The 24,593-nt window shown below is 44.2% G+C and overlaps 1 protein-coding gene across 2 annotated transcripts in view; it reads right to left on the reverse strand.

Moving 5' to 3' along the window:
• Positions 1-24,593, reverse strand: part of Cacna2d3 (calcium voltage-gated channel auxiliary subunit alpha2delta 3) — an 844,799-nt gene that overhangs the window by 398,474 nt on the left and 421,732 nt on the right. For both annotated transcript variants that reach the window (XM_036199702.1, XM_036199701.1), the window contains exons 10-11: positions 7,849-7,938; positions 1,273-1,386 (exon numbers count right to left, since the gene is read on the reverse strand). In XM_036199702.1, the coding sequence (XP_036055595.1) occupies positions 1,273-1,386; positions 7,849-7,938 (204 nt within the window). The remainder of the gene's footprint in view (positions 1-1,272; positions 1,387-7,848; positions 7,939-24,593) is intronic.

Here is a 24,593-nt window from a genome sequence, read left to right on the forward strand (position 1 = left end):
CTACCTGACTTTGTTCCCTGCTAAAATCCTACCATGTAAAGTGGCACAGTGATCCCCAATTGCCAATTCATTGATGTGTACTCATTAGTGGAACTTGTTTAAAAAATGGGTTATGAAGACACATTTCCAGAAATTTGAGTGTACTCCAGAGAGTACAAATGCCCACCATTTTCAACTTTCCTTCAGAGAACTCAGACTGGCTACAGCTTTCAGGAACCTCAGCATTAGGTTCCTCAAGAATATTAATATCAGTCATGGATGCTCTAATATATGGGTTCAAAGATAAAAAATAATTTATTGATTCCACTTGGAAACTAAGAAATAATTAGAACAGAGGATAGACACACTGATAAGCACATGATACTGTGTCCAGAAATAGATGATTCTAGGTAGAGATAGTCCAGGGAAGTCCTACAGAAGCATGCATAATTGAGGAGATGGCTTCATGGCCAATACAGTCTTGACATTTTACAAATAAAGACCCTACCAGGTAGCTCTGACTTCAAGGAAAACAAATTAAAGAGAAGTGCTATGTAACACAAGGAGGCACTTCACAATGAATCTTTTCACACAACACATTAAATGTATATAGCGATATTTTATTTGTACTGAAATGTGATTTTATTTGTATACTAATAAAGTTGCCTTGGGGTCAGAGCAAGCCATAGCAGAAGCTGGGTGGTGGTGGTGCACGCCTTTAATCCCAGAACTTGGGAGGCAGAGCTAGGAAGGATCTCTGTGTGTTCAAGGGTACAGCCAGCATGGCGACACACGCCTTTAATCTCAATACCAACCATAGAAGACCTGGAGGTCTGTACAGACAGACAGTGACAAGGAGGTCATGTGGCTGCGTTTACAACCAATGAGAAGGCAGAACAGAAAGTCTATATAAAAGACAGGACACAGGAAGTAGGCCTCTTGCTGAGATGAAAGACAGCAATAGCAGTGAAGGGTAAGGTTTTCAGCTCTCAGCTATTGCTCTGACCTCTTGGCTTTTAACTCTGCAATTGGCTCTGTATTTCTTATTTAACAGGACAGTTACATCTACAAATGAATCTTCACAGCCTCGTTCCATCACTCCAAAACAGTTTCATTTCAAAAACTACAAAAGCTGTAGTATTTGATTTTGGTTAACCCACAAACACAGGCTGAGAAACCAGAGGTCATTATGAGATCAAGTGGACACGGGACACTTATCTGAAGACGATCTGGAGGTTGCAATAAAGACTGACTGTGGTCACCACTATGCAGATGGTGGAAGCATCAGCTTACCTTTCGGTCTGGCCAATTGTATTTTGCAAAGATAGTATCGTAGGTGTCCACTGCCCCATCAGTTATGAGCATGATGGCCTGGCTGCAGATGCTTCCTTGTCCTGTGTGGTTGAACTGTGGGGAAAAAAATGTTTAAAATAAAACATGTGTCAGAGAGTTTGTATATCCACAAGACTTCCAGAGCATGTGTCCTCAAAGTCCAAGAGCTCACTTTATACCACCAATGCCACTCACAGGAGAAGCCTTGGCAAGCTAACTGCATATCACTGCAGAAGTTGGAACTGACTTGTTTTTAGATCAAGGCAAGTGTGTGTGTGTGTGTGTGTGTGTGTGTGTGTGTGTGTGTGTGTGTGTATTGGGGGAGGGTCTAAAACAAATGCTTGCAGTCTACTTAGTTTTCCTGCCTCAAACCACTGCCCTCACTGCCGAAAAGAAGCCACTGAGGAGTTGGCAAAGGAGCTTATAGAGTACATTATAAGGGCATCAGGCTATGAGAGAGACACTATCTCTTTCAAAATCTTAATGAGGCTGATCTGAGGGAGTTGAGTAGGTATAGAATGTTTCATACGTTAAAAATCAAAACAAATTTTAGACAAGAATGAAGTAAAGAAAATGGTAAGTCACATCCCAAGGTTAAGCACTTTTTGTACAATGAAGTTAAAATGCATGTTTTAGCCTAAAGGATTTGTAATAGTTTGTTAGCATGTGTGGCTGGCTCGAAATCCAGACTGTACTTGCTAGTGTGCAAATCCTAACTGCAGCTTTATGTGTTTTAAAAGCTCTTTCTCTTAGCCAGAGATGGAGCATGTGCTTGAAATCCTAGCAGTCAGGAGACTGACAAGCAGGAGGATCGCTGCAAGTTCAAGGACATCCTGGTCTGTGTTTCCTGGGATAGCAAGCCTGGGTTTCAGGTTGAGGCTCCATTCTCAAAACAAACAATGAAACAAAAATAAAAATAAAAATAAAATTGGGGGTGGGATAGACGCCTGAGACATGGCTTGGTGGCAGAGCACTTCCGCCATATATATATACCAGGCCCTGGGTTCCATCTCAGCACTAAACACACACAGCTCCCATTCTTGCTCAATAACAGCTGCAAGTGAGCAGACATAGTTACCAGAGTTGTGCACCCTTCCTGTGAAGAGGAGGTGGGGAAAAAAAATCTGTAATGAACGCTATTTGTGATGCAAGTCGAAGTAACACCAAGTCCTTAGACACCTCACAATTACACAACAATGCCGAGGCACCGAACCTGCAGAAGCAAACACTCCCTCTACTCTAATCCACTGTTTATTCACTTGCTAACATGCATGAGTGCTGATGGGGATGAAACATGCCCTGATCATTCCCTTCCCTTAATTTTGTATTCTCTTTGAAAAGACCTAGAAAAACTTTTCTATGTACCTGATGATGAGGATTCTAAAAAGGAAGAAGCAGACAAGGAAGCCAAGAAGTGAGAAGTTTTATGAACTGTTCTCAGGGAAGACTTCACGAAGAATGTAATTTTCTTCTTCTTCCTTTTTTAAGATCCTGACTCAACAGCAATGACAAAATCCATCTTGGGGGTGAGTGGGTGTGGGAAGGGATGGAAACTGATCGAGGCTCGGTGGAAAAGCACTTTCCTAGCCTTTCCCTAGAGGAAAAAGGCACCTCACAAAGAACACGTTAAATGTATTGGCCACAGCACTGGGAGAGACAAAGATACTCTTAGCCTTGCTGGTTGGTCCATGGTGGCCCAGGGAACAAACAAGACATTCAAATTGAAGATATTAATGTCTAGTCTTATGTAATTACAAGTCTGATATGTTTACCATAAATAACTGGATGGATGGGTGGATAGATAGATGGATGGATGGATGGATGGAAGAAAGTAATTACTGAGGCCTTATTAGGATAGAGCAAGCCAACCACCTACACATGGAGAATCATAATACAGTGTAAAGTCTTCAGTTCTATTCTAGAACCAGATGCATGCCTGAGATGTTCTTTCCCTGAGCATCCATTTCTTCTTTGTTCTAACAGAAGTTAATTTAAATGTTCATTGTGTACCAGGGAAGAAGCTTAAACCTACAGAATCTTCATTGGTTTTGGAGGTTGAAACTATGCTTATCCTCTTTTTATAGGCAAGGAGGCTGAGCCCAGATAGATTAGCCCAAGGACAAATGTCAGATGTCCAAGAGCTGGTATCTGGACCCTGGCACAGTCTACACTCCAGCTTTTCAGGGATGATAGGGAGGTTCCTGAGCAGCTAGTGACTGTTACAGTCTGAGAATGTCCTCCAGTTGACCTTGTGTGGGAGGTGTGGAGCTATGTGGAGAAGTGGTACAGATCTGTGAGAGGCAGTGCCAAGTGGGAGGTCCCTAGATCCCTGAGACTGCTGCCCCCCAAAGCAAGTAAGAAGAGTAAGCATGGTCTTCAGTGTCTCTCGCTTCCTCATCCATGTGACCTCTCATTCTTGCACACAGCCCTCCTTGCTGTGATGCTATTATCTGCTATCGACATTGGTCACCAATGAGGCTTCTTCCAACCTCCCAAACTGTGAGTAAACAAACTACTTTGTCCTCCCTGCGGAAACACCACTAAGATTCTCCCAGGGTAGTACCTTTCTTCCTTCCTTCTGTAGGAAAACAGCCTTCTAGCCTGGCCTTCTGGAGAGGTCAGTGGGTAAGGAGGCTGCATTCTACACAGTCCTCCCAGTCTTCGAAAAGCCCAGAGCAAGCCTGCGAATAAAAGCCATTCCTACTTTAAGTCACAGAGACTTCTGGGAGGAGGGACTGGGGTTATTCCTGAAACTCATTCAAAACCATTCTGGGAGAAACACTCCCAACAAAAGGAAAGAAAGGGAGGGGAATGAAGGTATCTGAGTACTGTGGCTTGGAATCAGGACCCCCACTAGCTATTCATTACAATGCCAGACCTTTCCTCTCAGGCAGGCCCCCTTGCATATCCTCTGAAGCAATGTGGACTTGGAGGATTTTGAGGAATGCAATTAAATTCAAATGCTTTGATGAGTAATATCTCTTCTCTTCATATTTGTCTAGAACTTTTTTTTTCACTGAATAGAGAGAGTGATGAAAGTGTTTTCCATAATAATAACAATGACAAGGGCCTGGTGATGAACTACAATTAGCCCCCTGATTCATCAGTTAGCAGTGAAACTTTCAATGCATCCTGACATTTAGAGCATTTGGTTGTGATTAACAGTCTTTGAAATGTCACTGAATTTTATTTAATTGGCTAAGAAAAATTTTTAAAAGGTAATCACTGCAAAGATCACATTCGTCGCCAAAAAAAAGATAATTGCAGCTGGCACATGACAAGGTAGATGCTAACTACTGTGGCAAAGTGGTTCTGTGTTCTTTGTGGAGTCTAATGAATGGAGTAGTGATCAATACCTGGAGAGGGCTTAGAAGTTTATTTAAATGCTCTTTTCAAAGCCCTGAGTATCAACGACCACAAGCCTTTAAGTCATCTGAGCAAATACCAAAACTGAAATGTTGGTAATTGCAAGACAGAATAAATTCCATTTAATTATTGCAACCTCTGAGCCATTCTATGCTCCAGCCAGTCACAGTCTTAGTGTATGTGTGGATAGGAGTCTCTCTCTTCCTCTCTCTCTTCTTCTTCCTCTCCCTCTTTCTTTCTCTCTCTCTCTCTCTCTCTCTCTCTCTCTATGTGTGTGTGTGTGTGTGTGTGTGTGTGTGTGTGTGTGTGTGTAAGAGCTTTTTAATTTTAGATAGGCTTGCAGAGTCAGACATAAAACACAGGAAGAGAATTCTGTCACTTAAAGGCCACACTGATGAAGTGGAAAATAGATGAAGCCTCATTTTCATGGAAGATTAACCAGCTCTGTGTTTGTCTAAGAATTTAGCTGTTTAAAAGCCCAATGGTGAGAGATGGGCTGGAAATGTTTCTCTATAAGATGAATGTGCACTCAGACGAATATGGTGCCAACTGCTAGCCATCTCCAGCATGGACATTTGGCAGCCCTCATTAGAGCTGTTTCCAGCTCTCCAGGATTGGTGAGCAGTCCATCTGGAGTCTGACTGGCCAGACTCCACAGGGTTTCTGCAGGTGAAGATCAGGCATATGGACAGGTGGAAGGTGCACTGTTGAAAATAAGGAGAGCCAATAAGATGGCTCAGTGGGTAAAGGGTACTACTTGTCACCAAGTCTAATGACCTGAGTTCAAGCTCCAGAATTCACATGGTGGAGGAGAGAACAGACAAGCTGGACTCCAGCCTCCACAAATAACACATACATACATACATATATATGTGTGATAAAAAAATACAGACAAGGATTTGAGGGGAGTGAACGGCACCCATTTTGGTGTTTTCTCTGGGTCTTAGTGGTCTCTGGCAGTGTGTACACAAAATTTTGGAGGATATAAAGGATATTATGCCCAAACATATGCTTAGTGGACCCAGACTACAAGATGTTAATATTAAGTTTATGATATGATATGAAGTATTATCTGAGCCCAGATGCTTAAATACTGAAGTAAACACATTTTGAAATACAGACTTCTCCTAGCCTTTAACACACACACACACACACACACACACACACACACACACACACACATATAAGTGCGGTGGACCTTCTTGAAAAAACATATTTAAGTTTTGAAATGGTGAAAATACATGTGTGAGTATATTGCAAAGATCCAGGATGAGGGTAGCTCCCCAACTTGCACACTACCCTTCATTGAAAATCTTGGTGAGTCAGCATTTATCTGGTTGTAACCTTGGCTCAGGAATGGCTGAAGACAAAACTGATGAATGGAAAAAAATTAAACCAGGGAAAGAAAAAGAAGAGGGGATGAATGAGAGTCCATGCAAGAGGTGAGGCCACGTTTCAGAGTGGATGCTGTAGCTGTTCTAAGACAGGAGAGAAAGATGGAGTTTCAAGGTGTGGAAGAAGGAGGGGCCCCTGAGACAAAAGTTTAGTTAAAGCTTCCAACTAGCTGAGAATCAAGAATTCCAACACAGTTGATTAGATGACACTATGGATTTTATATGAAAATATTTCCTAATAAGGAAAATAAGATGGCAATGAACCATGCTTCAGGCCTAGACCTATAGGAAAGTGAAGGATGGCCTTATTCCTATCCTGGATACCTTCTAGAAATTCCACAAACAATACTATAACCTTTGTTTACAGTGTAAGCACCCTAACTTCTCTTGCTGTATCTTATCAACTTCAATCCTATCAGGTAGGTCTCTGGAGCTAAAAAATGATCTCATTCAGATTTTTAACTGTATGTTTCACTCTTTCCCAGAATGCCTCTTTTCTTATTAAGCCCTGTTCTTAAATTTCCTCCAGGAGTGACTCCTCCACCTGCCACAGTGAAGCTGCTCCAGTGACCTACAGAGCATCTTGACCTAGCAATGAAAGGAGCAGGACAACGCAGTAACAGCCAGGTCTGGTAAAGGCAATGGGATCTCATTAAAGGCACAGTTCTTGTTGGGATGGGACTTCTTGGTAGGGTCCCTCCCTTGGAGTTACATATGCAGCTGTAAGTAACTCCAATAAAAAATTGTTTACCAAGTTGGACCTGGGTGGAATCCTTTCTCTGGTCTGTGCATGGCCTATGGAGGGTAAACAGCCATTTCTGTATGTGACTCCAGGGAAAGTCACACATCTGCCTTCAGAGAGGAGAAGAGTGAGGCTGAGAACCCCTTATTCAGTATCACACACAGGTTCCCTGTTCAGCCAACCCGACTCCAGAGGACCACAATCTGAACCACATAATGGTCCCCTAACTCACCGTCCTTCATTACCAAGAGCAGGAAAGCAAGGGTGTGGCATGGGGAAGACTTCCAGCAAGAGGCTGAGCTCAGAGTAGTTCTCGAGATCAAAAGATGGATTTCCAAACCACAACACGTCTTTTCAGCATCACCTCTTGGGAAGAGACTGATAAACTCAGGACTGCTGAGACTGACAGTTCCGAGGTCTGAGAAATCACCTGCCTGGGTCCAAACCAATGTGAAGGAGCAGCTGGCCCTCTACCCAGGTCAGTGGTTTCTGTGCTATCAATGTGCTATTTACAGAGATGTGCTCTCTAAAACATGAACTGTGTGTGTGGCAGGGGTGGGGAAAGACTGACTGACTCCTGGAGCTCACTATGAAGACCAATTAGCATTAGCACTACAACACTGGCTCAGGATCGAAGCCAAAATGACTTTCTTTGTGCCATACGTTATTGATAAAAGAAACTCTAGGTGTTATTCCAACCTCTGACCAAGAGCCAGTGTATCTAGGTATGAAACCCCCAAATCTAGATTGGGATTTCACTGAGTGGCAAAGTAAGATCAAGGCAAGCCCAGGTCCAGATTAATTATCTGCCACATACAAGGTATGCAGTACTGAGTGACTCATCACCCTAACCCTTCATTGGCTCACATTCAAAATGGCAAGAGCCTACTCCACAGAGCTAACCCCCTGATCCAGATGTGGGTGGCATTCCAGTCTGTGCCTGTTGCTCTCAAAGCACCTCAGGACTAAAAATAACACTGACCAATCCCATCTATTGTCGTGAGCTTAAGAAAGGCAGGTCAACGAGGTACTTACATCATTGAGTATGCTGAAGGCCTCGTTCAGAGCGATATCCAGCATTCCAATTCCTTTGGCGAAAAGCTTGTCCAAATGCTCTCTGAAGTGCTGAAACAATGCAGAAAAATCCATTAGGACTCTGCCTGTGTCCCATCTACTTGGAACCTACTCATTCCCCAGCACCTCTGTCACAGTCACTCCTAACTGCTTCTGGGGGCTTAGTATAGATGTCACCCCCTCTCTATCTGAGGAGCCTTTCTTTTGCTTCTCTGACCAAGTCATAGCGCTTCCTTTGTGTCCTAGCTTGCTTCTCTGTGGCAGGGATAAAAAACAACTCCAGAGAGAAAAAAACTCCCTGGTCAAAATCCATCACTGAAAGAAGTAAGGGCAGGGCCTCAAGAGAGGTCCTGGAGGAAGAAGTGAAGCAGAGATCCTGGAGGAAAGCTGCTTACTGGATTGTTCCTATGGCTTCTTCAACCACTTTCTAATTCAACCCAGGACCACCTGCTTAGGGGTGGCATCACCCACAGTGGGCAGGGCTCTCCCACATCAATCATTCATCAAGAAAATCCACACAGACATGTCCACAGGCTAATCTAACAGACATTTCTCAATTGAGGTTCCCTCTTTCCAGGTATCTCTAGTGTGTATCAAGTTGAGCCTCCTTAGTGGCAGCCAAGAGTTTCTTCTGGGTGTGTAGCAATCCAGCCTCAGCCTCATAAGAAACTATGAAACACTGGGAAGAAGCATGGCACACATGGAACATGCACCACAGCATGCTTGAGTCTGGACTTTGATTTTGTTTTGGTGGTCTGTGCTGAGGATGGATCCTGGGCTTGCACATGCTAGGCAAGCACTTTCCCATTGTGCCACACCCCCAAAGCTCTTTACCAAGAAGTTGGTCCTTAACTGGCCCCAGGGCTATATCATTAGGGCTAGGCTCTGCTTTACAAGTCTATTTGGTATCTTATCTATCACACATGCTCAGTGGCACTCAGTGGCATAGGTTTATACTGCATGGTTACCATTCTTTTAATCCATGTGAGGCCATGTGTTACATGCTGCTGCAGGCAAGGGCTGCTTTTTATTGTTGGACTTGCAGAGTCAAATGGAACATACATGTCAGAGATTGGCTCAATGCTCTCTGTGACAAGGTCAATTGATTTTGTTTTGTTTTTCCTGTTACAAATATAATTCATACATCAGGTGAAAAGTAATTCTCCAAAAAGAGAGCTTCCAAATAGTGCCATAGCTAGAGGATTCTGTTTCTCTTTCTTCTCTCTTTCCTCATTCCAGACTGTGCCCTTCTTTTCCACCCATAATGCAAATCAACTCAGTGGTCTTAGGGATATATTTACCTCTCAGTCCAGCTCTATCTACATGCATAGTGGTTTTCCAGGATAACATTTCCCAGGTTGTGATAGCCACTAATTGCTTCTCTCTTGCAGGCCACAAGAATACATCATAGAGATTCAGCTATGTATTAAAGCTACACCTTGATGGGCCAAGAGTCTGTTGAGAGGCAAGCCATTTATTATGAATATTTGGTGCTATCCAGCCTTTAACATTACAGCTGTCTTCTACTATGAAATTCTGTGTGGCCAAATATTTCAGACCTGCTGAACTTCTAGGTAACTGCCCTGCTGGAGCTAGTACCGGGATAAGGTCACATAAGCAAAGACAAGCTGATGGGAGACACTTAGCTTTGTTTCTTGTGCAAATGAAGCTCAGACCATCCCCCTGATCTGAGGCCTAGCGGCTCTCCAGAGAAATTGACTGAAAACAAAAGAGGATTTTACATATCAAGATGAGAGGTAGAATAATCTTCCTGAGGGGGCCGAGAACTGTGTGCCTAGGGAAAGAAAGGGCAAGCATTTTCTGTAGAAATGCACAGAACAGCTTGTTGAGAGAGAAGAGAGGAAGACAGAAGTTCCATAGAGGGTAAGCAGATCTTCAGTAGAGTTTCCTGAGTGTCAGGAGTAGAGAGCAGCGGAGATGGAGAAAGAGGGTACAGAGGATGAAGATGAGGCTGGAAGCATAGGAGGTTAGTCATTAGTAGGACTATGAGCTAGGGAACTGGATGGAACTGTAGCTATAGAAACAGGATTTCATCCCAGAGAAATAAAGTAGACAGATATAGAGCTTGGTGTATCTCATGTTATTCCTGCCTTGAATGCCTGACGGAGCTATAACTGTATTGATAGAATTTTGTCTTAGAGGAATAAAGTTAACAGACATAAGAACATAGTGTTCGTAGATTTTTTTCCCCCTCAGATATTCCACGCCAGACGTAGCTAACCCCCTGGACCCCTGGGTACTCCATACTTCTCTATTCAGTTTGGTAGCTAGGGGTGACCTATAGATACTGACATTTAAGCTGAAATGAAATTATCCACCATTAAAAACCCCGCTCCTCTATAGCTCAAGCCACATTTTGAGTGTTCATTACCTTATGCTAGGGACTTGTCATTCTGAGTGCTCATGGAGGAACTCTGCACTCACTACAGAGGGTTTCCCTCAACAGTGCCAACCTAAAGACACAAGAATCAGAGCAGTCATTTTGACTCCTCAAATCAATGACAAATGGGGAGCCTAATGCCTAATGTGGTATGATGGTTAATCTTGGTTGTCAAAATGACTGGATGTGGAATCAACTAAGAAATAGGATCCTGGGTGTACTCATGAGGGATTTTCTTGATCAGGTTATCTGAAATGGAGGAGCCATCCTAAATGTGGGTGGCAACTTCTAGGGGCAGCCCAGGTAATAAAAGGAGATTTGAGGGGAAAGCTTTGCTTCCTGTCTGCTTCCTTTCTCAGCTCCTTTTCTAGTTTACCAAGCTTCCCAGGCCTCTAACATACTGAAGACCAGTGGTTCTCCATGGCTCCACTAAGCCTTCAGCAACAGCCTGGGACCTAATCTACCTGGTTCTCGGCCTCTGTAGTGTAAAAATAGCTATTGTTAAACTGCTCATACTTTATACTGTAAGTCAATCTAATAAATAAAGAGACCTTTTAATGATACAGATGGAGACTGTCTTAGTTAGGGTGTCTATTGCTGTGAAGAGACACCAAGGTCACAGCAACTCTTATAAAGGAAAGCATTTAACTGGGGTAGCTTACAGTTTCAGAGGTTTAGTCCTTACCATCATGACAGCACACAGGCAGATACAGTGCTGGAGAAGGAGCTGAGCATTCTACATCTTGATCCCCAGGCAGCATAAGGAGACTGTACATCCAGCATGGCTTGAGCATATAAGACCTCAAAGTCCACCTTCACACCGACATACTTCCTCTAAAAGGCCACACCCTAATGTGCCACTCCCTGAGCCCATGGGGGCTATTTTCTTTCAAACCACCACAGGGACCCAGGCCCCTTTTTCTTTCTTCTGACTCTCTCTTATACTAACAAATTGTGTATGGTTCGAATAAGAGCACTTTCTCTTTTTATGTCCTAGTTCATTTCTTCTGTGGTGATAAACTCCTAACAAAGAGCAGGTTAGTGGACAAAAGGTTTATTGGGCTTACAATTCCAGGCTCCAGTCCAGCAGTGAGGGAAAGCCCTCCAAGAAGTTCCTCCAGGCAGGAACTGGAGCAGTTAGTCACATCACAACCACAGGCATGAGCTCCTTTCCTTGCTTGCTTGATATTTACCTACTTTCTCCCATCTTGCCCTGTTCAGGAATCCCTGCCTAGACCATTGGTTCTCAACCTTCCTAATGCAGTTTTAATACAGTTCCTCACTGTGGTGACCCCCAATCATATAAATATTTTGTTGCTACTTCATAAATGTAATTTTGCCACTCTTACGAGCTGTAATATACATATCTGATATGCAGGATATCTGATATTTGACCCCTAAAGGGGTTGTGACCCACAGATTGAAAATCACTGGCTTGGAAACTGGTGCTGCCACAATGGGATGAGCCTTTTAACGGTTAATAATCAAGACAGTCACTCACAGACATGCCCACAGGCCAGTCTGATCTAGATGATTCCTCAGGAATACTCTCCTCCCAGATGACTCTAGGTTGGGTCCAACAGACAATTAAAGTAACCAGTACACCTTCCCAGATGAAGAAATGGGTTCATTTATAAGACCCACCAATTGTCACACAAGGGCACTGACCTAGGGCTTTTACTATGATGCAGGAGAAGGCAGCATCAGGGTTAAGACTGCTAGTTAGCCAGGGAGGAAACCTGGGTCCCACTGGCCACCTGGCCATTGCAGGAGTAATACTCACATGGGTGAAGAAAACAGCCAAAAAGAAAAGTCCATGGTGGAGGGATGTGGTGGTTTGAATAAAAGTGGCCCCATAGGCCCACCGGGAGTGCCATTATTAAGAGGTGTGGCCCCGTTCAAGTAGGTGTGGCTCTGTTAGTGGAAGTGTGTCACTGTGGAGGCAGGCTTTAAAGTATGATACATGCTCAAGCTATACCCAGTGTTAACAGTTCACTTCCTGTTGCCTGGGGATCAAGATGTAGAACTCTCAGCTTTTTCTCCAGCATCATGTCTGCTGCCATGAAGATAGTGGGCAAAACCTCTGAACTGTAAGCCAGCCCGAATTCAGTGTTTTCCTTTGTAAGTGTTGGCACGGCCATGGTGCTCTTCACAGCAACAGAAACCCTAAGGAAGGCCACAGGAAAAGACTGGGCGGTGACAACAGGGCCAGACCACTGAACACAGACACGCCCAGCCTTTTCAGGGGAGCAAGCCAGTATACCTGCTCCTTTGTTTCATCAGTTTTAGTTGCATTTGGGCATCTGCCTGGGTGGTGGATGGAGCAGAGCACATCAGGGCTGAGGACCACAGGAAGAGATTTCTGTTCCATCCCATCCCCGTTCTACTTCTCCCTTAAGACATTTTTTCTTCTCTGGGCCGTCTCTTTCCTCTTAGCAATTAGAGGCATGAGGCTGGTGAAGACACACCTGAAGAGGATTGTGGTACAAGAAAGCAATGTGAAACCATCTTCATCTCAGAATCACTATTTCCCACAGCTCATGATAGGAAATGACAGTCACATCACAGTGCAACAGAGCTGCCATCACTAAGAAAGAGAGGGTGCTTAGCCACGAGCAACAGGATGCCTGTTCTAGGAACCCACTCAATGCCCGTGCTGAGATGTTCAACGGAAGAGGTGACTCCGAGAGAGCTCAGGTTTGGGAGATGGGAGTTCTGCCAGGGTCTAGTCATCACTTTCCTTCCTCAGGACACGGCCAGCCTATCCCTATCCCCATGTTCTCCAGCTGTTGTCACAACCACGCCACGGCCACAGGCGCCCTTCCACATGCGTGTTGCTCTGTGGATGTGCAATTTGGACTTCTTTAAAAGTTTTCACAGATGGAGGGAAAACGGGTGAACTGAGTAGGGAGGATTATTATCAATATTTAAATATTAAGAAGAAAAGCAGAAAGCTGGTGGCTGTGGGCGCGGCTTAGTTATTAAAGTACTTGCATCACGAGCAAGCAAGATTGAGTTCAGCTGGAATACAGGGAAGTGGAGACAGGAGGCTCTTGGGAGCTCACTGGCCAGCCAGTCTAGTGAGAGACCCTGCCTTAAAAATAAGGTGGAGAGTGGATGAGGAGGACACACACACACACACACACACACACACACACACACACACACGTGCACATTCTCACACTGCACTCCCACCCCCACCATGATCCAAAACTTCATACTTCAGATGCCTTCCATACCAACTGCATCATTTGCAGCTTTATACTCCAATACATCTCGGAAAATAACATCTTGCCCTTCAAGGACCAGGCTGTTTTAAATGAATACAAACATGGTTAATTTCACTGACCCATAATCCCCAAGGGTCCGAGGGAGCTTAGCTACAGTTCCCCAAACTGCTGGGCTGGGAACTGCTCACAACTGTGGACGGAAGGTAGCCAGTCCCCATGCCTTTTCTAAATTAAACAGTTTGTGGGGAAGTAGTAACAGCCCCATGGTATTATTAAACTTCAATAAAGGAAGAGTAGGGTGGCTTTTTATCTTTGCTTCTGGCAATTCATGTGGCATATTCAGCTGCCCAGGCAAAGGCCTCGCTTCTAAAGCAATTAGCTAAGCCTACTGCCTGGGGAGATAAACCTGCCAAGGCTCCCCACACTCAGTGCCAGCAGGAACCATGGAGCCTGCTTATCTCCTCCACACAGTCACCACCACCTGGCCAGGGGAGGACTCTGGTGCAATGGCTCTCCCTCCAGCTGCATTTGGTTTGCTAGAATCATACTGCTGGTTCTCTCTGTGACAACAGGACTTCCGTGCTCTCCTGTCCATGTGTCTTACTTAGGGTTTCTACTGCTGTGACAAAAGTGCCATGACCAAAAGTGATTTGGGAAGTGTCTTTAGAGTTTCCATTGCTGCGATGAAACACCAGGACTAAAAAGCAAGTCGCTGGGGAGGAGGGTTTATTTGGCTTGCACTTCCACATTTCTGTTCATCATGGAAGAAAGTCAGGACAGGAACTCAAACAGGGCAGGAACATGGAGGCAGGAGCTGATGCAGAGAGAGGCCATGAAGAGGTGCTGGATACTGGCTTGCTCCTCATGGCTTGCTCAGTCTGCTTTTTGAACCCAGGACACTATTCCAGGGATGGCCCCATCCACAATGGGCTGGACCCTCCTGCAGCAATAAGAAATTAAGAAAATGCTTTACAGCCGGTGCTTATGGAGACATTTTCTCAATTTAGGCTCCCTCCTTTCAGACATCTCTAGTTTGTGTGTCAAGTTGACAGCTTGACACACAAACATCACTATTAAGCCACACCTTTCCTTTCTTATTCATCCCCAAGATCTCACATTAAAAACATAAATAACGTTAAAAGTCCCACAGTTTTTACAAATTCAAACACATTAAAATTTTAGTCTCCTTAAAATATCCAATCTCTCCAAACTCTACAATCTCTTTGAAAAGTTCAAAGCCTTTCAGTTGTGGGGCTCTTATAAAATCAAAATTAAATACTTCTTCCAGAGGGAAGAACCAGGGCACAGTCACAGTCTGAACCAAGCAAAACCAAACTCCAACAGTATAAATAACTCCTGTCCAATTATCTGGGATTCACTCACAATCTTCTGGATTCCTCCAAGGGGCCTGGGTCACTTTTGTCTGCTCCGCCCTCTGCAGCACACACAGCTTGTCTTCTAGGCTCTGACTGGCTCCACCTCAGGAACACAGCTTGTGTGTGCTGACCCTGAGAAAACACTTCCTACAACTTTTTACCTCAATGATGCTGGTCTCTTAATACTGCTAATTTCTTAGCTCCATCTGATCAGCATCCATTGTCCCAGTAACAAGTTTTATTTCAGTGGTGGTCTCTTATTAATCGTAACTAACTCTTCAGCCCCTGCTGACTAGAATAACAGACTCTTAATTGAAAATAGCAAATTACCCTGATAGAGTCTTTAAACTTCCCTCCGAAACTTCACAAGGCAGGCTTCCATCTTCTGCATTGTGGTCAACATGCTTATCTTCCAAGTTCCTACAGAACAGCCTACTGAGCTCTCAATACTCCATGGCTTTTCTAGACTGAAGTTCCAAAGTCCTTCCACAATTCTCCCCAAAACATGGTCAGATCTGCCACAGCAATACTCCACTATGCTGGAGTATTGTTTTAGATAGGGTTATTATTGCTGTGATGAAACACCATCACCAAGAAGCAAGTTGGGGAGGAAAGGGTTTATTTGGCTTACACTTCCACAGTATTTGTACATCACTGAAGGAAACCAGGACAGGAACTCAAACAAGGAAGGATCCTGGAGTAAGGGGCTGATGCAGAGGCCACTGAGGAGTGCTGCTTACTGGCTTGCTCCCTATGACTTGCTCAGCCTACTTTCTTATAGAACCCAGAACCACCAGCCCAGGAGTGGCCACACCCACAATGGGCTGGGCCCTCCCCCATCAATAAGTAATTAAGAAAATGCCTCACAGCTGGTTCTTTTGGAGGCATTTTCTCAATCAAGGTTCGCGCCCTCCAGATAACTCGAGTTTGTTTTGTGTCGAGTTGACATGAGACACCAGTGTCCCTCAGTGTGATAACTGTAGAGAAGTTATCACACACAGTGACTGTCAGGTGGCCCAAGGCGAGGCAGAAAATAAAAGCAGGGAAGTCCTAAGGCCACGAGAGGGAAAAGGAAGTCCGCAGCTTCTCTGCAGCAGCAAGACAACAGTGAGGGCACAATCAGCAACTGCATACAGCCTTGCTCCCCTACAGACTGTGGACCCACAATCTTCTAGGAATCTCAGCAGAAACTGAATTTACAGGGAAAGGAAGGACACGTGCGCAACACCCATGTGATCCTAGGAGTTCTTTTTTGTTTGTTTTTTTCCTTAACAGATTATAATTCCATCCAGGGCAATTTTGAAGCTGCTCTATAACTCACTTAACAAGAAAGAGAAGGAAGTGGGGGGAAAGTTTCTTAGCAACCAGTTAAGATGTGCCTTGGCAGCATTAAGGAGGTATATATGGTTAATAATAAGAAAATTGCTCATCTCCTTTGGGAAGCCTATACCCACGCTTGGACATGTCTTTCTGACCCTCCTACTTAAAGTTTATATTATAATACCTTTAATAAAACTTCAAATTATTTCATACTGGCTGCTCTTGAAACTTTTTTCTGCTTTAGTGCCACAAATTTCAGTCTAGCCAGAGCTGAAGTTCTAAAAGAGGAGGGGAACTTCTCAACTTCTCAAGCAATTGAATGTAACAGAGTGGAAATGGGCCTCTGTGCCCCACTGTTGACAAAAATACATGTTTTGACAGACTAGAATCCAGATGTTCCAAGAGTGCTTTATTAGTTCTCTAGAGGAGTAGAACTTATAGAGTGAGTGTGTGTGTGTGTGTGTGTGTGTGTGTGTGTGTGTGTGTGTGTGTGTGTACATATAAAGAGATTTATTAGAGTGGTTTACAGGCTGTGGTCCAGCTAGTCCAATAATGGCCGTCTACCAGACAGTCCACTAGGCTGGAAGTCTCAACTTCAGTAGATGATGGAGTCCCTAGGAAGTAGGCGCTAATGCCAGTGAAGGAACGGACTTAACAGCAAGAATGAGGGCAAGTAGGCAAAGAGCAACAGCTTCTTTCTTCCATGTCCTTCACACAGGCTGCCAGCAGAAGGTGTGGCCCAGAGGGAAAGTGGATCTTCCCACGTCAAAAGTTCTGTATTAAAAGTGGGTCTTCCCACTTCAAGTTACTGAATTAAGAAAAACAGTCCCTCATAGGTGTTTTAGTTCATTCCAGATGCAGTTAAGTCGACAACCAAGAATAGCCATTATAAGGGCCCTCTTGAGGCCCTCCAAGTTTTAGTCCCAGTAACAGATGTGGTACCATTTTCCTTCAAATAGGAATGCAGCTTTTGACAGTCCCATCAGCCAAATAGATGAGTGGTCTACCAGCCATAATGGGTGTCTCACCATGAGATCGCCATGTAAGCTTTCACAGGGCTCTGTGGTCCAAATCCAAATCACTGAAGCCCGTCTACCAAAGACCAGGGGGCTTCCTACACCTGTCTTCTAGTTGCGTTTAGTTACTACTAGGTTTTTTACTGTAAACAGGGGCTCCCTGTCCTGACGTAAGTACTCCCAACAAAATACACCTGTCACCCCAACTTCAACCCCAGGCTGATCCTCTTAGGCACCTGTTTAGCTTAAGAAATCCCCTGGCTGAATTCTATAGCCATTTTGGCCACATGTCTCAGGAATACAGGGCCAGGACTAGTGAGTAGATTTTTTTACAGTAGAAAGGCACACATCTGTGGCATGGCCACCTCCAAACTCAGACTCTAGTAAATCAGGCTACCATTTGATTGCACTGGGGGAAAGCAGAGACATGGTGTTCCTAAAAAATGAAAATTGAATCGTCCAAGAAAACTGGTAGCTCAGCTGTTTGCACGTTGGTAGGGGCAGGGCACAGATTCTGATAGAACCGCCCTGAACCCTTCCAGGGTCTCCTTCCTACTGTGGATAACAAATTGAAGTGTCTAAAGGCAGCAGCTGTTTAAAGCCAGTGCCAAATTAGACACAAGATGGATCTCTTGGACATGAACACGTGCTATTTCATGGAAGGTTCCTCACATCAGCGACAGCTCCATTTCCATGGCAAAAGCACTGATTATTCCCTGTAAGATGATGATGGCCGTCAGCTCAGCACAGGAGATTCTCCACTGAAAGCCTCTCAAGTGCACCAGCACTCCCACCACATCAGTCCCTGTGTCCTAGAGGAGACACATTTGTCACCTTACGCAGCCCACCACAGAGTCGGAGCAGACCTGCTGCCAAGCTTCACGTGAGGCCACTGCAGGGTCCAGATGCTCCAAGGAAAGCCACAGTCCAGAGACTTCTTGAGAGGACACCTGCTTTGTGTGCCAGTGAAAGATGGTAGTGGGTATGTGAAACAGCAGGCCTTGCCCTTCATGTCTGCCTGACATCCATAAAGGTCCAAGTTCATCCTTCATCAACTTTATGAGGGCCTTGATTTGATGAAATGTCTTTCTCAGAGCAAGAATGCTTTCATGAGCTGGGGTGTACAGAGGACAGAAGTCAGTTTCAGTCATTCCAGCCATGATGCCAAGTTCTGCTTTCACGCTGGAGAAATGTGTGTTTATAGCTGGTGCCCAGGGAGAATACAAAGCATTGTGCATGCCAGTGAGATCATCCACACAGAGCCATCACCTCCTAGACATGTGGGCAGTCCTCTGTACCCATATTAAGAACTATAGGCCCCCATACGAGGCTGATGGGGACCAAGCTACATGCATGGATGCATGAAGATTTGTGATTTTATAAAAAGTATATTTAATTAAAATGTGTTTGTTACAATGATCTCTGTATTTTGCCAGACATAATTATATATGAGTATTAAACTTAATTGTGTCCATCTCATCCATTCACATTCAAGTTTAGGAATAAACAAATCTCCTGGCTGGCAATGCAGTTTTAAGGATCTATCAGCATTATTTGGTGAATCCCTGACTGATGACTACTCAGATTTTCAGGATTTTATTTTTCCAGTCTTTACTCCAGTAAACCTCGTTGTGCCTACATTGTAAGACATTCGCCTGATAACACCATTGTAGCAACTTCACGGATGTAAATTATCAATAAATATGCAGTAAATATATTTCTTTTTAATACCATAAGGAGTTATTACAGAAATTTAATGAGTAACTCAGATAGTGCTTAATACAGAATCAGTATTTAGTAAGTGCTCAGTAAACACTTCCTTCTGGAGTTGCTCTCCAGTGCACTCGTGGCCTTGGCCATCACAGTGGATAGGGAGTTCCAGGTTCTTACTCAGCTTTAGCCTCGACCTGGGATCAGGCATTTTTCTAAAGAGCCCAGGAAATCCTGCATGGTTTAATTTTTTCAACTTGACACAAACTAGTGTTTCCTGGGAAGAAGAAATTACAACAGAGGAGTTGCTTCCATCAGACTGGCCTGCAGGCAAACGTGTGACACATGTCCTGGATTAATGACTGATATGAGTAGGGCCAGTCCAGCAAGGGCAATGCCACCACTGCACGTGCTCCTGGGTTGCAGAAGAGAGCAAGCTGAACAAGCCATGGATAGAAAGCCAGGGAGCAGTGCCCTGCCCACCCCTACGGTCTTTGCCCCAGTTACTGCCCCCAAGTTCTTATGCTGACTTCCCTTGACGACGGACTGTAACTTGTAAGCTGAAATCAACCTTTTCTTCCACCAACACTGGTTTGGGTTAGTGTTTCATTATCAAGGCAAGAGAAAAGCCAACAAGGGCATTCTCATTTACACTTCTCTTATTCTCCTGAGCACACACTCAGCAGTGAGGGGGCTGGAGGAGCAGGGATAGAAAGCAAGGGGCCAGGTGAAGGGGCAGGGAAGGAAAACGGCCACAGAGAAGATAGAGGGCTCATGAGAAGCCTGGAATGTGGTAGAGTCCAAGATTGACTAGGCAAAGACAGGAATGCCAGCCAGGCCATGGGTATTGTAAGTAAAGTAATAGATGTGCCCAAACCCCGGGACAGGAGAGGATGGAGTATATAAGTGACTCTGAGGGCAGAGAACAGAACGGGAGGACTCTGTGTGCCATGGGTATGGGGAGGAAGGCAGGAGCCTGTTAAGCAGGAATGTCACTTGGAGCTGTCATGCAACAGACTGCTAGTCAGAATGCTGTGTGAAGATTAAAAAAATCTCAAAACTCAGTGCTGAGAAGAAATGCCAGTTTTAGGGGTTAGGGGACCCCGAAGTCACAACATACAGTAAGCCACAAGAATAAACAGAAATATAAATCTCAGGAAGAGGGCAATGGAGGCCCAAGGCCAACTCCTTCAAAAGCAAATCAGCTGTGCTCCAAAGGAAAGAGAAGGATAGATTTTCAACCACCGGATATGAAGACATAGGCATCGGAGAGCTTTAGCAGGATCTTGCATGCTCCCACTGAGAAAATTAAGATTTAATCACCAGCAAGAAAATGAAACTGAAGAAATCACTCCAAGAAAGAATTATATGATTCATCTATAAAGTTTTCTTTTTCAAGCTCCCTGTTGGAAGATTAAAGATACAGATCTTTTAAATATTCCAGTTGTTTTTTCTGAAGTAAAACATCTCTTTGTAATTCTTCAGTCCCCCTGGCCGGTGGGAATGTCAAGGTATAGACATGATGTGTTCTTTTAGGGCCTTGTAACGGTCCCTCAATCTTCACTGTGCAGAGTCTGCAGTTTTGAGCAGCCCCCGTAGTAGAAGCAGACCTGTGACATTTCCTCTCATCCCAATGTGAATGCTGCCCATGTAGTTCTTTCTTGCGTCTAGACAGGAGATGGCCCACTCACAGCAATTCCCCAATGTCTTTCCTGTGTCACCAGCTTCAGGGATGCTTGGGTCCCTCCTCTGGACACAGAGTGAGTACCCATCCCAGCAATGCACTGCTGTGCAAGTTAGGAGCAGTCCAACCAGCCAGCAAGCCATGCTGCTGACTCTTCCCCAGAGGTCAGGGAGGGCTTTTCTTTTTGAGCCTGGAAGGCACTAGGTTCCAGGAGCCTAATTAACACATCCCTATTTGCTTCTTAATCGAAGCTAAAGGAATTTTAGAAAGAAAATCATTACTTCAAAGAAGCATTGTGACATCTGCTTACTACCTGGCATGGTGGTGCCCTTCACAGACATAGCAAGTGAGAATGCTAAGATATATCCTTTACGTGGATGGAAGTCAGGTATTCCCTGCCCCTCTCCCCTGCCTTTACTGGTCAGTTCCCCTGTGGTTCAGGGTCCCTGGGCTGCTGATTCTAACTAGAGTAGGATAATGAGTCAGTATCTCTCAATGAGTAAGGGGGTGATAACAGGAACGAGAGAATTTATATTACTTTGTTACAAAAGTGAATCTATACCATGATGCTTTCCAGTCTGTAAGACCCATGCAAGCAGCCAGGGGAAGCAGAGGCCACAGCTTTCAGCACCAGCATGGAAATCTCCAACTGTGCAGCCCATGAGCAGTGTGGTCTATGTGAGTTTTTATGTCACAGAGTTTGGCAAAGAGGAAGAGCCTTATAGTATTAAAAGGACACATTCTGTTTGTAAAACCTACCCCATGCTTTTCGATCTTAATTATGGGGGTGATTTTGGTAAAGCCTCCTGCTTCACTATGGAAATAAGGACAACAGAATGGACAGTCAAGGCTGTTTGGAAGGTCAGTCAGATAACATGTGTATGATACTGAGCAAAGGATCTAACACATAAACTCTCGAACACTTCTGGATGGTCCTAGGGGAATTTAAAAAACCATTTCATCTGAAATAACTGTAGGACTTCACAGAAGTTTCAAAATAATATTGGTTCCCATACTCTCACCCCGACTTCCCCCAATGGTAATTCCTTTACCAAAGAACAGCTCTCTAAACCAGCAAACTGACAGTGGCACAGTACCGTGAAGTAAACTACAGTCTTAACTGGATTCCATCAGCTTTCATAATCACTGTATTTTATAAACATTTTATAAAATGTTATCAAATGAATGGGCTCACCTTCATCATTAGGAAACTGTTCTCTCACTGAAGAGAAAAGCCTTCTCATCCACCTTCTCTATATCATAGCATGCTCCACAATTAAGCTCTGGAGACCACTGACTCTTCTCTATCACTGAAATACTCTTGGAAAGATTTATTTTTTATTTATGTGTGTATGGCAGTGTGCGTGTGTATGCACCAATGTGCGCAATACACACAGAGGCCAGAAGAGGGCATTATATTCCCTGGAGCCGTAGTTATAGGTGGTTGGGAGCTACCGCTGTGGATGCTGGGAATTAAGTATTATTCTTGCAAGTGTTCTTAGTCTCTAAGCCATCTCTCCAGCCTCTATCACTGGCATCTAATTTAGAGCATATCATATGACTGGAATCATGTAAGTGACACCTTTTGAGATTGGCCTTTGTCATCCAGCATGATGCCCATCACACACATACAAAAGGGCCTTTGTCAGCCTTGTTGACAATCATACCCTCAAAGCCCCAATAGTGCTCAGCCTGAGGCAAATAAATATCTCTCAAACTAGGTTTTTAAAGTTAACAAGCATGTAAAGGCTTACATGTATGCAAAAGTTAAATATTATTTGGTCCAATTTCAATTCCATGGTTTCACCCCAAGGAATCAGTCAAGCAAATGTCCAAATGTTTATTATGAACCATGTTTATCATAGCACTATTTAAAATGATAATAAAAAGATAAAAAGCATGTTATATATTGAACAATAGGAGGATGGAATGTTATGTAGTCATATAAATACTGTACATGAACTTATATATGCCTATAAAGGTCATTTTAAGTTACTCTTGGTTTTAAGAGACACATAAATAAGATATACTTTAAGAAAAAAAAATCAGATGGCCTTCCCAATAAATACAAAAATGTGTTATTGCCTAGTTTTGATAGCAGGAATACACACAGCTTAGAATTCTCTTCCTTTTGTTTATTTATATTATGAATGAGATTTTTCATTATGTAAAAGCATCATTTAAAAAAAATCATCACTGCTGTGGATAAGCCTTGCTACCAAGATGTCCTTATTTGTGGAAGGGTTCCATATTTTGGCATCTGAGCCTCAAAGTCATCATTCGATGCCTGCTTCCTGGGCAGTGAGACAGTGGAAGAAGAGATGCATTTGCCTTCCAGAAGCTTTGCTGATATGGGAAGATGAATCTGGGCATCTGCTGGGAACTAGAAAGACCTCCAAGAGGAACTAAGAGGAGCTAGCCCTTAAAAAACAAAGTAAAGGATTAGATAGGTAGGGTGGAAACAGCCTGGTAGTGGTAGAAAATAAAATTAAGAACAGTTTATGAGAAGGGAACTATTTGGAGAGCTCACCAGTCCTACCTAGGAAAAGGCAGGGACAGGACCTTTCCTCCCTTAGAGCCACCGAAAAGGAACCCTAGGAGCTAGGCATGCAGGTGGGCAAGCTCCCAGCCTAGCTCCCTAACTGAACTTGTTTGCACTACAAATGAAACTGACCAATTACAATAGAGCAGATTGAAGCTTGTACCCCCAACACCCCACCCCTTAATCACCTCTTCCACACACTCATTGGTCATGACCACCCACCCAAGCCTCCACCTTCAGACAAAGCATCCAGACAGCAGCAGACACTGTTTCTTCACCTGTGGTTTGAACTCCCAGCCTGAAAGGCAGGTGTGTTTGAGTTTCTGATCCAGGCCCCTCACAGGGTCTGAACAAAGAAGGAGCAGAATTTCTCTTCATCCAGCGACTGGCTAAAGAATCCTCCACAGTTCGCTTGATGTAGTAGTTTTAAAATTAGCTTGTGTGAGAGAGCAGAGATTAGAAAACTACTCCTAACCATGAAAGCGCTATTTCGAACCCTCAAAGCCGTCAATCCTTTGATTCTAGCTCTTAGGGCTTTGATGGACAGTGATGCTGAGAGGCTGGGATGCTGAGAAGCTGCGGCAGGATGCTCATAGCATGCCTACGTTCACACAGATGCAAGTGGAGCTGCCAGAACTGAAGGGAGCTGGGAATATGAGCTGTGGTATCTAACAGTATGCTGGTGAGCAGACTGTCACTGAATCCCTGGGAAGTTTGCTATGAATATCCAATGGCTCCAAGCTTAAAGGCTCTGTACTTTATAAAAGATGCCAGTGTGAAATGTACCTATCACCTCTTATGAGTGGGATGGTGAGAAAAGAGAGCTCACTTAGGGAGGAGCCTGGAAATAATGCAAAGGCCTCCTTTGGCTTTGGCACCCCCTCTGAAGCCCTGTGAGCTACCTCTGGGTCTCAAGTCAGGCTGCTACTGCAGTCTTGCCGTCACGATCCTTGACAGTGATGACAAGACTGGGAATCCAGAAAACAAAATTGAAGGCGGAATACATAAACACAGTCAAATGAGGCCTCACGACATGCCTACAATCAATATGTGTTGTTTGAGGTCTCAGCTACCAAGGAGCCCACAATGATATCAAAGTCCAGTCACATGATATAGACATAAAACACAGCCCAACAAAACACTAGATTTCACTGGCAACATGTACACAGTGTAGAAATGAATTCTCTGGGCAGGGTGATCAAGTACAGGTTCAGAAGGAGCAATGTCTGAGATGCTCTAGAGGTCACCCTGAGCTTCCTGTGTAAGAGCCACTGTGCCTACCTGCAGCTCCTCTCTTACACACACATAGGAAGCAGAAAGCAGGAGGCTCGTCATACTGCTGAGAAAGAAAATCCACAAACAAGAACAGCCAGAGGCTCCCCAGGCACATCACAGCACGCCACATTATCTTCTTTACTCAGCAGTGT

This window comes from Onychomys torridus, chromosome 9 (assembly GCF_903995425.1).
Source record: "Onychomys torridus chromosome 9, mOncTor1.1, whole genome shotgun sequence".
NCBI lineage: Eukaryota > Metazoa > Chordata > Mammalia > Rodentia > Cricetidae > Onychomys > Onychomys torridus.